The 15,645-nt window shown below is 45.7% G+C and overlaps 1 protein-coding gene across 1 annotated transcript in view; it reads left to right on the top strand.

Moving 5' to 3' along the window:
• The window catches only part of ppfia3 (PTPRF interacting protein alpha 3), a gene marked incomplete at its 5' end in the record, with an annotated part of 30,515 nt that extends 18,520 nt beyond the window's left edge, over positions 1 to 11,995 (top strand). Inside the window, 7 exons of the mRNA XM_084146189.1 lie at positions 1,348 to 1,374; positions 1,548 to 1,723; positions 2,288 to 2,385; positions 2,650 to 2,855; positions 10,458 to 10,526; positions 10,721 to 10,883; positions 11,931 to 11,995. Coding sequence (XP_084002315.1) covers positions 1,348 to 1,374; positions 1,548 to 1,723; positions 2,288 to 2,385; positions 2,650 to 2,855; positions 10,458 to 10,526; positions 10,721 to 10,883; positions 11,931 to 11,983 — 792 coding nt within the window. The 3' untranslated portion in view covers positions 11,984 to 11,995. The remainder of the gene's footprint in view (positions 1 to 1,347; positions 1,375 to 1,547; positions 1,724 to 2,287; positions 2,386 to 2,649; positions 2,856 to 10,457; positions 10,527 to 10,720; positions 10,884 to 11,930) is intronic.
• Positions 11,996 to 15,645: the final 3,650 nt, after the last annotated feature.

The raw sequence follows: 15,645 nt of genomic DNA, 5'->3' as shown, positions 1-15,645 counted from the left end.
CCACCCCTGTGCTTCACAGTTGGGATGGTGTTCTTCGGCTTGCAAGCGACTCCCTTTTTCCTCCAAACATAACAATGGTCATTATGGCCAAACAGTTCTATTTTTGTTTCATCAGACCAGAGGACATTTCCCCTAAAAGTATGATCTTTGTCCCCATGTGCAGTTGCAAACCGTAGTCTGGCTTTTTTATGGTAGTTTTGGAGCAGTAGCTTCTTCCTTGCTGGTCGGCCTTTCAGGTTATGTCGATATAGGACTAGTTTTACTGTGGATATATATACTTTTGTACCTGTTTCCTCCAGCATCTTCACAAGGCCCTTTGCTGTTGTTCTGGGATTGATTTGCACTTTTCGCACCGAAGTACGTTAATCTCTAGGAGACAGAACGCGTCTCCTTCCTGAGCGGTATGACGGCTGCGTGGTCCCATGGTGTTTATACTTGCGTACTATTGTTTGTACAGATGAATGTGGTACCTTCAGGCGTTTGGAAATTGCTCCCAAGGATGAACCAGACTTGTGGAGGTCCCCAAAAAAAATTCTGAGGTCTTGGCTGATTTATTTTGATTTTCCAATGATGTCGAGCAAAGAGTCACTGAGTTTGAAGGTAGGCCTTGAAATACATCCACAGGTACACCTCCAATTTACTCAAATTATGTCAATTAGCCTATCAGAAGCTTCTAAAGCCATGACATCATTTTCTGGAATTTTCCAAGCTGTTTAAAGGCACAGACAATTTAGTGTATGTAAACTGGAATTGTGATACAGTGAATCATAAATTAAATAATCTGTATGTAAACAGTTGTTGGAAAAATTACTTGTGTCATGATCAAAGTAGATGTCCTAACCGACTTGCCAAAACTATAGTTTGTTAACAAGAAATTTGTGGAGGGGTTGAAAAACAAGTTTTAATGACTCCAACCTAAGTGTATGTAAACTTCCGACTTCAACTGTATATATTGCTCTACAGTTATAACTTATACTGCTCAGTTAGGAGTCAAACTCTCTCTCTCTCTCTCTCCCTCCCTCTCTCTCTCTCTCTCTCTCTCTCTCTCTTTCTCTCTCTTTCTCTCGTTCTGTGTTTGTGGGACTACTATGCCTTAGTGTTGAGCATCTTCTTCTCTCCCTCTAATCTCTAGTTTCTGTTTCTGTGTAAACTGCTTCACACTAATGACCCGTTCACTAACACACTGTTCCTCCCTTGGTCTTCTCCTTCCTGTTTACCCTCTTCTCCCCTCCTCCCTCTGCTTTTCCTCCATCCATCTGTCTTCCCTGCTCCCCTATCCTGCTCTGCCTCTGTTCTCTCGCTCTATCTGCCCATGTCTCTCTCTCCTTTCTATCTGCTGCATCTAAGGAGCTGAAAGAGATTAGCTGGGATCAGGTAAGGAATGGAAGCACTGTGTTCAATATCATCAACATATAACACACTAATTACACTATTGTATGTGGCCATTGAAATACAAATTATCAATACAGAAAAGTACTATAAGTAATAATCGAGCTACACCACAAACAAATGAGACACTAGTGAAGGAGTCCTCTTCTGCCTCTCAGATCCTGGCTTATGGGGATATGAACCATGAGTGGGTGGGTAATGACTGGCTGCCCAGCCTGGGTCTGCCCCAGTACCGCTCCTATTTCATGGAGTCCCTGGTGGATGCCCGCATGCTGGACCACCTGACCAAGAAGGAGCTGAGGGGACAGCTCAAAATGGTGGACAGCTTCCATAGGTACGTACGGCTTGCTCGTCTGTCTGTCTGTCTGTCTGTCTGTCTGTCTGTCTGTCTGTCTGTCTGTCTGTCTGCCTCTCTCTCTCTCTCGCTCTCTCGCTCTCTCGCTCTCTCACTCTCTCACTCTCTCGCTCTCTTTCTGTTGCTGTTATTAACATCGGCACCTGGGTGGGTAGGCGTTTTCTGCCTCAAGGGGGTGGTGAAAAGCAAATAGACAAATTCCAGTTTCTGCAAATGAACAATGAAGTCTTCTTCTGTAACTGTCTCCCACTCCCACTATTCACTCACTGCCTTTCCTTTTCTGTCCTTCATTCTTTCTCTCCCTTTCTCTGTTGACACTCTCTCTCTCGCTCTCTAGTGTGTGTTCGTGGCATGGGAAACATGCAGGTGTTAAAGGATATGTTGAAACATTTCCTGCTGTTGTGACACTCACTCTGCAGGTGTGTCTCCAGGCCTTCTCAGGGTCAAAGACACCGGAGTGCTCTAATACTTTCTCTGAGTACAGGTGAGAGTCAGTCGACCATGCCCTCTATTAACCTTTTGACCTCTCTTGACCTTTCTCAGGGTTAGTTTACATTATGGCATAATGTGCCTGAAGCGCTTGAACTACGACCGCAAAGAGCTAGAGAGGAGGAGAGAAGACAGCCAGCACCAGAACAAAGGTGAGTTCCTCCTCTCTGACATTATATCCTCTGTTCCAATTCCATCCATCCATCCACCCATCCATCCATCCATCCATCCAATCCTCCATTCAGTAACAATCAAAGCCTTGATTGATGATTATGATTAAGGTTAGTAGAATCAGGTGTTTCACTGCTTGGCTTGAGCAAAAGTCTGCACCCACACTGGCCCTCTTAGTGTAAGATCCAGTCATCCTGTGGGTTTCTCTGCATGAGAATGTCAGGTGTTCTGATGTTTTCTGACAGATGCCTTCGTCCCACTACCCCTCTGTGTAGATGTGATGGTGTGGTCCAACGAGCGTGTGATGTGCTGGGTGCAGAACATCGGGCTGAAGGAGTACGCTGACAACCTGACAGAGAGCGGGGTCCATGGGGCTCTCCTGGCTCTGGACGACACCTTCGACTACACCGACCTGGCCCTGCTGCTGCAGATACCCAATCAGAACATACAGGTACACCCATCTAACCAATCAGAACACACAGGTACACCCATATAACCAATCAGAACACACAGGTACACCCATCTAACCAATCAGAACACACAGGTAATCACCCGTCTAACCAATCAGAACACACAGGTACTTACCAGCCTCACCCATCTAACCAATCAGAACACACAGGTACTCACCCATCTAACCAATCAGAATACACAGGCATGCACCAGCCTCACCCCACCCACTAATCAGAAATGTAAACGCACAGGTGAAACTGATCACGTCACTCATTAGAAGTGTTTGGACGCCTTCCCCTGCTCAGATGTTGCATGCAACAACCGATGGTTGTGTGCCATGTCATCGGTTATGTCGTCGGGGACCAGATTGCTATATTGAGTGGCGCAGCGGTCTAAGGCACTGCATCTTAGTGCTAGAGGCATCACTACAGACCCTGGTTCGATTCCAGGCTGTATCACATCCGGCCTTGATTGGGAGTCCCATAGGGCGGCGCACAATTGGCCCAGCTTCGTCCGGGTTTGGCCGGTGTGGGCCGTCATTGTAAATAAGAATTTGTTCTTAACTGACTTGCCTAGTTAAATAAAGGTGAAATAAAATAAAAATATTTATGATGTGGATAGCAGATCAATCAATCAATCAATCAATTTTATTTTATATAGCCCTTCGTACATCAGCTAATATCTCGAAGTGCTGTACAGAAACCCAGCCTAAAACCCCAAACAGCTAGTAATGCAGGTGTAGAAGCACGGTGGCTAGGAAAAACTCCCTAGAAAGGCCAAAACCTAGGAAGAAACCTAGAGAGGAACCAGGCTATGAGGGGTGGCCAGTCCTCTTCTGGCTGTGCCGGGTGGAGGTTATAACAGAACCATGCCAAGATGTTCAAAAATGTTCATAAGTGACAAGCATGGTCAAATAATAATCAGGAATAAATCTCAGTTGGCTTTTCATAGCCGATCATTAAGAGTTGAAAACAGCAGGTCTGGGACAGGTAGGGGTTCCATAACCGCAGGCAGAACAGTTGAAACTGGAATAGCAGCAAGGCCAGGCGGACTGGGGACAGCAAGGAGTCACCACGGCCGGTAGTCCCGACGTATGGTCCTAGGGCTCAGGTCTCTCAGTTGGCTTTTCATAGCCGATCATTAAGAGTTGAAAACAGCAGGTCTGGGACAGGTAGGGGTTTCGTAACCGCAGGCAGAACAGTTGAAACTGGAATAGCAGCAAGGCCAGGCGGACTGGGGACAGCAAGGTGTCAGCATGCCCGGTAGTCCTGACGTATGGTCCTAGGGCTCAGGTTCTCAGAGAGAAAGAGAGAACGAGAGAATTAGAGAGAGCATACTTAAATTCACACAGGACACTGGATAAGACAGGAGAAGTACTCCAGGTATAACCAACTAACCCCAGCCCCCCGACACATAAACTACTGCAGCATAAATACTGGAGGCTGAGACAGGAGCGGTCCGGAGACACTGTGGCCCCATCCGAAGAAACCCCCGGACAGGGCCAAACAGGAAGGATATAACCCCACCCACTCTGCCAAAGCACAGCCCCCGCACCACTAGAGGGATATCCTCAACCACCAACTTACAATCCTGAGACAAGGCCGAGTATAGCCCACAGAGGTCTCCACCACAGCACAAACCAAGGGGGGGCGCCAACCCAGACAGGAAGATCACGTCAGTAACTCAACCCACTCAAGTGACGCACCCCTCCTAGGGACGGCATGAAAGAGCACCAGCAAGCCAGTGACTCAGCCCCTGTAACAGGGTTAGAGGCAGAGAACCCCAGTGGAGAGAGGGGAACCGGCCTGGCAGAGACAGCAAGGGCTGTTCGTTGCTCCAGAGCCTTTCCGTTCACCTTCACACTCCTGGGCCAGACTACACTCAATCATATGACCTACTGAAGAGATAAGTCTTCAGTAAAGACTTAAAGGTTGAGACCGAGTCTGCGTCTCTCACATGGGTAGGCAGACTGTTCCATAAAAATGGAGATCTATAGGAGAAAGCCCTGCCTCCCGCTGTTTGCTTAGAAATTCTAGGGACAATTAGGAGGCCTGCGTCTTGTGACCGTAGCGTACGTATTGGTATGTACGGCAGGACCAACTCGGAAAGATAGGTAGGAGCAAGCCCATGTAACGCTTTATAGGTTAACAGTAAAACCTTGAAATCAGCCCTTGCCTTAACAGGAAGCCAGTGTAGGGAAGCTAGCACTGGAGTAATATGATCAAATTTCTTGGTTCTAGTCAGGATTCTAGCAGCCGTATTTAGCACTAACTGAAGTTTATTTAGTGCTTTATCCGGGTAGCCGGAAAGTAGAGCATTGCAGTAGTCTAACCTAGAAGTAACAAATGCATGGATTAATTTTTCTGCATCATTTTTGGACAGAACATTTCTGATTTTTGCAATGTTACGTAGATGGAAAAAAGCTGTCCTTGAAACAGTCTTGATATGTTCGTCAAAAGAGAGATCAGGGTCAAGAGTAACGCCGAGGTCCTTCACAGTTTTATTTGAGACGACTTTACAACCATCAAGATGAATTGTCAGATTTAACAGAAGATCTCTTTGTTTCTTGGGACCTAGAACAAGCATCTCTGTTTTGTCCGAGTTTAAAAGTAGAAAGTTTTCAGCCATCCACTTCCTTATGTCTGAAACACAGGCTTCTAGCGAGGGCAATTTTGGGGCTTCACCATGTTTCATTGAAATGTACAGCTGTGTGTCATCCGCATAGCAGTGAAAGTTAACATTATGTTTTCGAATAACATCCCCAAGAGGTAAAATATATAGTGAAAACAATAGTGGTCCTAAAACGGAACCTTGAGGAACACCGAAATGTACAGTTGATTTGTCGGAGGACAGACCATTCACAGAGACAAACTGATATCTTTCCGACAGGTAAGATCTAAACCAGGCCAGAACTTGTCCGTGTAGACCAATTTGGGTTTCCAGTCTCTCCAAAAGAATGTGGTGATCGATGGTGTCAAAGGCAGCACTAAGGTCTAGTAGCACGAGGACAGATGCAGAGCCTCGGTCTGACGCCATTAAAAGGTCATTTACCACCTTCACAAGTGCAGTCTCAGTGCTATGATGGGGTCTAAAACCAGACTGAAGCATTTCGTATACATTGTTTGTCTTCAGAAAGGCAGTGAGTTGCTGCGCAACAGCTTTTTCTAAAATTTTTGAGAGGAATGGAAGATTCGATATAGGCCGATAGTTTTTTATATTTTCCGGGTCAAGGTTTGGCTTTTTCAAGAGAGGCTTTATCACTGCCACTTTTAGTGAGTTTGGTACACATCCGGTGGATAGAGAGCTGTTTATTATGTTCAACATAGGAGGGCCAAGCACAGGAAGCAGCTCCTTCAGCAGTTTAGTAGGAATAGGATCCAGTATGCAGCTTGAAGGTTTAGAGGCCATGATTATTTTCATCATTGTGTCAAGAGATATAGTACTAAAACACTTAAGTGTCTCTCCCGATCCCAGGCCCTCGCAGAGCTGTGCAGATCCAGGACAGCTAAGCCCTGGAGGAATACGCAGATTCAAAGAGGAGTCCGTAATTTGCTTTCTAATGGTCATGATCTTTTCCTCAAAGAAGTTCATGAATTTATTACTGCTGAAGTGAAAGCCATCCTCTCTTGGGGAATGCTGCTTTTTAGTTAGCTTTGCAACAGTATCAAAAAGAAATTTTGGATTGTTCTTATTTTCCTCGATTAAGTTGGAAAAGTAGGATGATCGAGCAGCAGTGAGGGCTCTTCGGTACTGCACGGTACTGTCTTTCCAAGCTAGTCGGAAGACTTCCAGTTTGGTGTGGCGCCATTTCCGTTCCAATTTCCTGGAAGCTTGCTTCAAAGCTCGGGTATTTTCTGTATACCAGGGAGCTAGTTTCTTATGACAAATGTTTTTCGTTTTTAGGGGTGCAACTGCATCTAGGGTATTGCGCAAGGTTAAATTGAGTTCCTCAGTTAAGTGGTTAACTGATTTTTGTCCTCTGACGTCCTTGGGTAGGCAGAAGGAGTCTGGAAGGGCATCAAGGAATTTTTGTGTTGTCTGAGAATTTATAGCACGACTTTGGATGACGGTTGTATCTCAGTAACATCATCCACAGACTAACTGCTGGCTGGTGGATGACGGTTGTATCTCAGTAACATCATCCCCAGATACTTCAAATCAAAATAAAATAGATGTTTATTGGTCACATACACAGATTTGCAGGTGCAGCGAAATGCTTTTCACACTTAAAATACCTATCCAGGCATTGTAAGATATGTCATGCGTCAGCAAAGCCTGGGCAGAGAAACACGCCCATAAACTGGTTTCTTACTGCACCTGTATCTCAGTAACATCATCCCCAGGCTAACTGCTGGCTGGTGGATGACAGTTGTATCTCAGTAACATCATCCCCAGACTAACTGCTGGCTGGTGGATGACAGTTGTATCTCAGTAACATCATCCCCAGACTAACTGCTGGCTGGTGGATGACGGTTGTATCTCAGTAACATCATCCCCAGGCTAACTGCTGGCTGGTGGATGACAGTTGTATCTCAGTAACATCGTCCCCAGACTAACTGCTGGCTGGTGGATGACGGTTGTATCTCAGTAACATCATCCCCAGACTAACTGCTGGCTGGTGGATGACGGTTGTATCTCAGTAACATCATCCCCAGGCTAACTGCTGGCTGGTGGATGACGGTTGTATCTCAGTAACATCATCCCCAGACTAACTGCTGGCTGGTGGATGACGGTTGTATCTCAGTAACATCATCCCCAGGCTAACTGCTGGCTGGTGGATGACGGTTGTATCTCAGTAACATCATCCCCAGGCTAACTGCTAGCTGGTGGATGACAGTTGTATCTCAGTAACATCATCCCCAGGCTAACTGCTGGCTGGTGGATGACGGTTGTATCTCAGTAACATCATCCCCAGGCTAACTGCTAGCTGGTGGATGACAGTTGTATCTCAGTAACATCATCCCCAGACTAACTGCTGGCTGGTGGATGACGGTTGTATCTCAGTAACATCATCCCCAGACTAACTGCTGGCTGGTGGATGACTGTTGTATCTCAGTAACATCATCCCCAGACTAACTGCTGGCTGGTGGATGACGGTTGTATCTCAGTAACATCATCCCCAGGCTAACTGCTGGCTGGTGGATGACAGTTGTATCTCAGTAACATCATCCCCAGACTAACTGCTGGCTGGTGGATGACGGTTGTATCTCAGTAACATCATCCCCAGACTAACTGCTGGCTGGTGGATGACGGTTGTATCTCAGTAACATCATCCCCAGGCTAACTGCTGGCTGGTGGATGACGGTTGTATCTCAGTAACATCATCCCCAGGCTAACTGCTGGCTGGTGGATGACAGTTGTATCTCAGTAACATCGTCCCCAGACTAACTGCTGGCTGGTGGATGACGGTTGTATCTCAGTAACATCATCCCCAGACTAACTGCTGGCTGGTGGATGACGGTTGTATCTCAGTAACATCATCCCCAGGCTAACTGCTGGCTGGTGGATGACGGTTGTATCTCAGTAACATCATCCCCAGGCTAACTGCTAGCTGGTGGATGACAGTTGTATCTCAGTAACATCATCCCCAGGCTAACTGCTGGCTGGTGGATGACGGTTGTATCTCAGTAACATCATCCCCAGACTAACTGCTGGCTGGTGGATGACAGTTGTATCTCAGTAACATCATCCCCAGACTAACTGCTGGCTGGTGGATGACGGTTGTATCTCAGTAACATCATCCCCAGGCTAACTGCTGGCTGGTGGATGACAGTTGTATCTCAGTAACATCGTCCCCAGACTAACTGCTGGCTGGTGGATGACGGTTGTATCTCAGTAACATCATCCCCAGACTAACTGCTGGCTGGTGGATGACGGTTGTATCTCAGTAACATCATCCCCAGGCTAACTGCTGGCTGGTGGATGACGGTTGTATCTCAGTAACATCATCCCCAGACTAACTGCTGGCTGGTGGATGACGGTTGTATCTCAGTAACATCATCCCCAGGCTAACTGCTGGCTGGTGGATGACGGTTGTATCTCAGTAACATCATCCCCAGGCTAACTGCTAGCTGGTGGATGACGGTTGTATCTCAGTAACATCATCCCCAGGCTAACTGCTGGCTGGTGGATGACGGTTGTATCTCAGTAACATCATCCCCAGGCTAACTGCTAGCTGGTGGATGACAGTTGTATCTCAGTAACATCATCCCCAGACTAACTGCTGGCTGGTGGATGACGGTTGTATCTCAGTAACATCATCCCCAGACTAACTGCTGGCTGGTGGATGACTGTTGTATCTCAGTAACATCATCCCCAGACTAACTGCTGGCTGGTGGATGACGGTTGTATCTCAGTAACATCATCCCCAGGCTAACTGCTGGCTGGTGGATGACAGTTGTATCTCAGTAACATCATCCCCAGACTAACTGCTGGCTGGTGGATGACGGTTGTATCTCAGTAACATCATCCCCAGACTAACTGCTGGCTGGTGGATGACGGTTGTATCTCAGTAACATCATCCCCAGGCTAACTGCTGGCTGGTGGATGACGGTTGTATCTCAGTAACATCATCCCCAGGCTAACTGCTGGCTGGTGGATGACGGTTGTATCTCAGTAACATCGTCCCCAGACTAACTGCTGGCTGGTGGATGACGGTTGTATCTCAGTAACATCATCCCCAGACTAACTGCTGGCTGGTGGATGACGGTTGTATCTCAGTAACATCATCCCCAGGCTAACTGCTGGCTGGTGGATGACGGTTGTATCTCAGTAACATCATCCCCAGGCTAACTGCTAGCTGGTGGATGACAGTTGTATCTCAGTAACATCATCCCCAGGCTAACTGCTGGCTGGTGGATGACGGTTGTATCTCAGTAACATCATCCCCAGGCTAACTGCTAGCTGGTGGATGACAGTTGTATCTCAGTAACATCATCCCCAGACTAACTGCTGGCTGGTGGATGACGGTTGTATCTCAGTAACATCATCCCCAGACTAACTGCTGGCTGGTGGATGACGGTTGTATCTCAGTAACATCATCCCCAGACTAACTGCTGGCTGGTGGATGACGGTTGTATCTCAGTAACATCATCCCCAGGCTAACTGCTGGCTGGTGGATGACGGTTGTATCTCAGTAACATCATCCCCAGACTAACTGCTGGCTGGTGGATGACGGTTGTATCTCAGTAACATCATCCCCAGACTAACTGCTGGCTGGTGGATGACGGTTGTATCTCAGTAACATCATCCCCAGACTAACTGCTGGCTGGTGGATGACGGTTGTATCTCAGTAACATCATCCCCAGGCTAACTGCTGGCTGGTGGATGACAGTTGTATCTCAGTAACATCATCCCCAGGCTAACTGCTGGCTGGTGGATGACAGTTGTATCTCAGTAACATCATCCCCAGGCTAACTGCTGGCTGGTGGATGACAGTTGTATCTCAGTAACATCATCCCCAGGCTAACTGCTGGCTGGTGGATGACAGTTGTATCTCAGGCATGCAAGTGAAACTGATAGCACTGTATATCAAATAAAGTGACTAACCTGATTCTTATCTGTACCCCCCCCCCCCCCCCCCACCCTCACATCTCTCCTCTAGGCCAGACAACTCCTAGAGAAGGAATACAACTCCCTCATCTCTATGGGAACAGAGAGAAGACCAGATGAGGTATTAAAGAAAACAGTACGCTTAGTTCAGAAATTATGTGAAGACTGCATTTTTCCCCCCCTCATAAAAGTCATTCTTTCTAACTTGATATTATGACAATGTTGACAGACATAACCTTTTTCTATTCTCTCTATCTCCCCCCCCCCCCTCTCTCTCCCCCCTCTTTTCTCCCCCCCCCCCCCCCCCCCCGTTAGGATGGGACTAAGACATTCACCCGCTCCCCTTCCTGGAGGAAGATGTTCAGGGAGAAGGACCTGAGGGGGGTGACCTCGGACTCGTCGGAGACCCTGCCTGCTAACTTCCGTGCCTCCGCCATCTCCACGCCCTCCGTGACCCTGAGAAAGGTTCAGAGTGACGGTGAGTAGGATGACCCCTGACCTCTGACCCCTCCCTTTGGCCACGCTCTCAGTTTCCTATTCTTCTATTATCACTCAGAAGGTCACGCTTTGGACAATATATGACCCCTTAAAACTCTGGATAACACATATTTACATATTTACTATGGGCTAGTTATACTCAGGGCTAGTATCGATAATGACACTTTTTTCAATTGGATAGCTGGGATTATGTACTGATCCAATGTCTGACCAGGCTTATCATGAGTAGGTTCAGCACCATGCAGATATCACAGAATATAAACTAGGCAGTCTGATTTATTAATAGATAAAAACAACATTTGTCTTGAGGCTGTTTGCATGTTACGTAAGAGAAGAAATGTAAGACCAGTGTCACATGTGAGTATGTTCCGATGTACCCCATTCATAGACGCTTACTAACTTTAGCGCCGATTGACGATAGTATTTTCTGTCCGGTAGAGTTTTGTTAAGAACCCCGACGCTTGCTCTAAACGTTAACATGCATCGCTTGCGGTACAGTTTTGGAAACATAAGGAACTGATCTTTCATTTCAGTGAGAAATCATTTTCTAAAAACAAAAGGTTACATTTCTACACACCTTTATAGGATTAGGGTTCCCACACGGCCATGTTTCCAATGTTACAGCGCTGTTTTGTATTTGTGAAATTATTTTGATGTGATATGAAAGTAGAGGGCTTTATGTTTCTATAACCGTATCACAATTGAGAATCGAATCACGTTTAGATGGAGTATCTGGCCATTTTGCCTCTAAACAGAACATGTAAGGTCCTTGGACTATAAGGAGTAACGTTAGGCTCCTTTAGTCTATTATTGGGCTAGTTCCAACGCTGATGGCATTAGCTTGGATATTCATATGCTAAACCTCCTTCAAATGGCTCGCTCCAACAGGACACAGCAACATCAGAGGGCAAGGCTACAACAATTTCCTCCTCCCACGACTTTATAATAGTACATCATGGAAAAGTTCAACACTATTTAGTCATTATTTTTATGATGTTTCTCTCTCTTTCTTCTTCTTCTCCCACAGTGAACTCTGGGCCTCGCGGTGAGGCAGCCTCAGTCAGGACATACTCTTGCTAAGAGACATGGAGGTGAGAAGCCCTCAATCGACACATTAAACACACATGTAGTAGCTAGTTAGAGTTCTCTCATGGTTTGCCTTCAGGTATGCCAGATAGCTTGCACATGTGCAAATTGAAGTGGCTCCACTTGTTTTCGAGCTACATTGTTTGTTGTGGTGCTGTGTTCTGAGCTTTGGTTATATACAGTGCCTTCGGAAAGTATTCAGATCCCTTGACTTTTTCCACATTTTTCTAGGTTACAGCCTTATTCTAGATTTGATTAAATTGTATTTTTTCCTCATCAATCTACACACAATACCCCATAATGACAAAGCAAAAACAGGTTTTTAGAAATGTTAGATAATTTATTAAATAGAATAAACAGAAAATACACATTCAGACCCTTTACTCAGTACATTGATGAAGCACCTTTGGCAGCGATTACAGCCTCAAGTCTTCTTGGGTGTGACGTTACAAGCATGGCACACCTGTATTTGGGGAGTTTCTCCCACTCTTCTCTGCAGATCCTCTCAAGCTCTGTCAGGTTGGATGGGGAGCGTTGCTGCACAGCTATTTTCAGGTCTCTTCAGAGATGTTCGATCGGGTTCAAGTCCGGGCTCTGGCTGGGCCACTCAAAGACATTCAGAGACTTGTCCTGAAGCCACTCCTGCGTTGTCTTGGCTGTGTGCTTAGGGTCGTTGTCCTGTTGGAAGGTGAACCTTCACCCCAGTCTGAGGTCCTGATCACTCTGGAGCAGGTTTTCATCAAGGATCTCTCTGTACTTTGCTCCGTTCATCTTTCTCTCGATCCTGACTAGTCTCCCAGTCCCTGCCACTGAAAAACATCCCCACAGCATGATGCTGCCACCACCATGCTTCACAGTAGGGATGGTGCCAAGTTTCCTCCAGTCGTGACGCTTGGCGTTCAGGCCAAAGAGTTCAATCTTGGTTTCATCAGACCAGAGAATCTTGTTTCTCATGGTCTGAGAGTCTTTAGGTGCCTTTTGGCAAACTCCAAGCAGGCTGTCATGTGCCTTTTACTGAGGAGTGGCTTCCGTCTGGCCACTCTACCATAAAGGCCTAATTGGTGGAGTGCTGCAGAGATGGTTGTCCTTCTGGAAGGTTCTCCCATCTCCACAGAGGAACTCTAGAGCTCTGTCAGAGTGACCATCGGGTTCTTGGTCACCTCCCTGACCAAGGCCCTTCTGCCCCGACTGCTCAGTTTGGCCGGGCGGCCAGCTCTAGGAAGAGTCTTGGTGATTCCAAACTTCTTCCATTTAAGAATGATGCAGGCCACTGTGTTCTTGGGGACCTTCAATGCTGCAGACATTTTTTGGTACCCTTCCCCAGATCTGTGTCTCGACACAATCCTGTCTCGGAGCTCTACGGACAATTCCTTCGACCTCACGGCTTGGTTTTTGCTCTGACATGCACTGTCAACTGTGGGACCTTATATTGACAGGCCTTTCCAAATCATGTCCAATCAATTTAATTTACCACAGGTGGACTTCAATCAAGTTGTAGAAACATCTCAAGGATGATAAATGGAAACAGGATGCACCTGAGCTCAATGTTGAGTCTCATAGCAAAGGGTCTGAATACTTATGTAAATAAGGTATTTAAGTTTTTTCTTTTTAAGACATTAGCAAAAATATCTAAAAACCAGTTTTTGCTTTGTCATTGTGGGGTATTGTGTATAGATTGCTGAGGATTTTTTTTTTGTTAATCAATTTAAGAATAAGTCTCTAACGTAACAAAATGTGGAAAAAGTCAAGGGGTTTGAATACTTTCCGAAGGCACTGTAATTGTTTGTGGGTGAGGTCTTTAACGGCGGGCTTGGTTCATTGGTTGGTGGGTATTTGGTTTGAGTGAAGTCAGGAGGGCAGTGGTGTGTGAGAGTAATCCTGTGTTTCTCCTCAGGGCCATGGTGACTGGATCACGACTGGACTGCCCTCCTCTCATTCATTCACAGGAGGGGAAAGCAGCGGAAAAGCAATGAATATATACATTTATTAAATATAAATCTATTGGTCTGACCATTCTGCAATAACAGTGGTAAAGAAGAAATGACGAAGATGGAGAAACAACAAAGGGAAAAGGACATGAAGAATGTATGAAATATTGACAGGATCTATATTGTACGTACATGGATGGAAGGGTAGGATGAGGCAGGAAGACTGTTTTATCTCTCTCTTTGTTCCGTCTCAATATGTGGTTGTGTGATGTGGAGTTGTGTGCTGAGAAGGAGGAGAGGAGACTGGTGTCCAGTGTCACCCATTGTGGCTCTCTATCTGTTAGTTTCTATGGTGCTGTCAGGGGTTCCCCTAAGTTGGTTAGAGTGGTGCAGTAAAACCATGTCCCATTCAGGCCGCCATCTTGGCTCCAGCCACATCAGAGGGGCAGCAAGCCGCTCCTCTACTCATGGTTTATCCATTGGCACCTTGAAAGCTGAGAGGCTCTAGTGTAATCTCTTTTGAATGGAGTCTATTGTGGAGATCAAAGGCCGGGCCACAGCAGTGGAGATATGATGGGATGGGGGGCCACACAGAGGCATTGTGTTAAATGGCTGTGATGTCATTTAGTAGTTTGTAGGTATCCACTAAAGCCAGGTAAATTAGAGTGGGGGGACATGTTGTTGAGGCCAGGTTACATCCTGCAGGTCTAGTACAAAGCCCAGGGTAATGGCTTTCTGGATGTGGTGGACTTTACGGCTCTCATCATCAGCTCAGGTTCATTGGGTGCCCCTGAAAGACGAGGGGAAAGATAGAGGTGTGACGAAGGAGATAAAACAGTCAAAGTGACCAGAAGAAAAGAGGATGGAGACGATTCATTTACTGCACGCAAGCCATAACAGAAACCAAGACAGGAAGGATGATGAGCAGATCCAGGAAGAGAGAAGAGACCGTTGGAAGTCAAGAAAAACCTTTAGCTTCTGTGTTTCGATGCATGTCAAACAACCAAGATGACAATGAAGTCAACTTTGGGGGGGTGAAGATGATACACATATATCTGTAGAAATCAAACCTATGAGGATGAAAGCCTGGGGAACAATTTGTAAAATGTGTGTATTATTATTTAAATTTTTTATGTTTTTATGATAACTATATTTATTTTCGTTATGTATGTATGTATTGAATAATTGTATGTACATGTTCATTTAATACTTAATTCTGACTAATTTAATTTGACCTAGTTTGAAAAGTAAATATAAAACATAAAAAATTGTCATTAAAATATGCTACTGTATGTGTACATTTGGAAAACAAATTGTCTTATGATTGAAAAAATATATTAACGACGAAGATGATAATACAAGTTGAAAATGACACCTGCAACATAAACAATAATGATGATGATGATGATGATTAAAAGACAAAATAAAGTGTCTCGTGGTACTACACATCATCCCAAAGTGTGTTCTCACTTTGTGTATGTGGGGTTGGCACGTGTGTAGACAACAGGAGAGTGTGTAAGGGGAAGAGAGGCATTGGTTTGTGTATTTGTGAGAAGCATGTTCAGTATGTACACTACCGTTCAAAAGTTTGGGGTCACTTAGAAATGTCCTTGTTTTCAGAAGAAAAGCAATTTTTTTGTCCATTAAAATAACCTCCAATTGATCAGAAATACAGTGTAGACATTGTTAATGTTGTAAATGGCTATTGTAGCTGGAAACGGCTGATTT

This window comes from Coregonus lavaretus (genome assembly GCF_964263955.1).
Source record: "Coregonus lavaretus genome assembly, chromosome: 28".
In the NCBI taxonomy this organism is placed as follows: domain Eukaryota; kingdom Metazoa; phylum Chordata; class Actinopteri; order Salmoniformes; family Salmonidae; genus Coregonus; species Coregonus lavaretus.
Note: the sequence above shows the minus strand (reverse complement) of the source record. Positions and strands in the feature narration are given on the sequence as shown.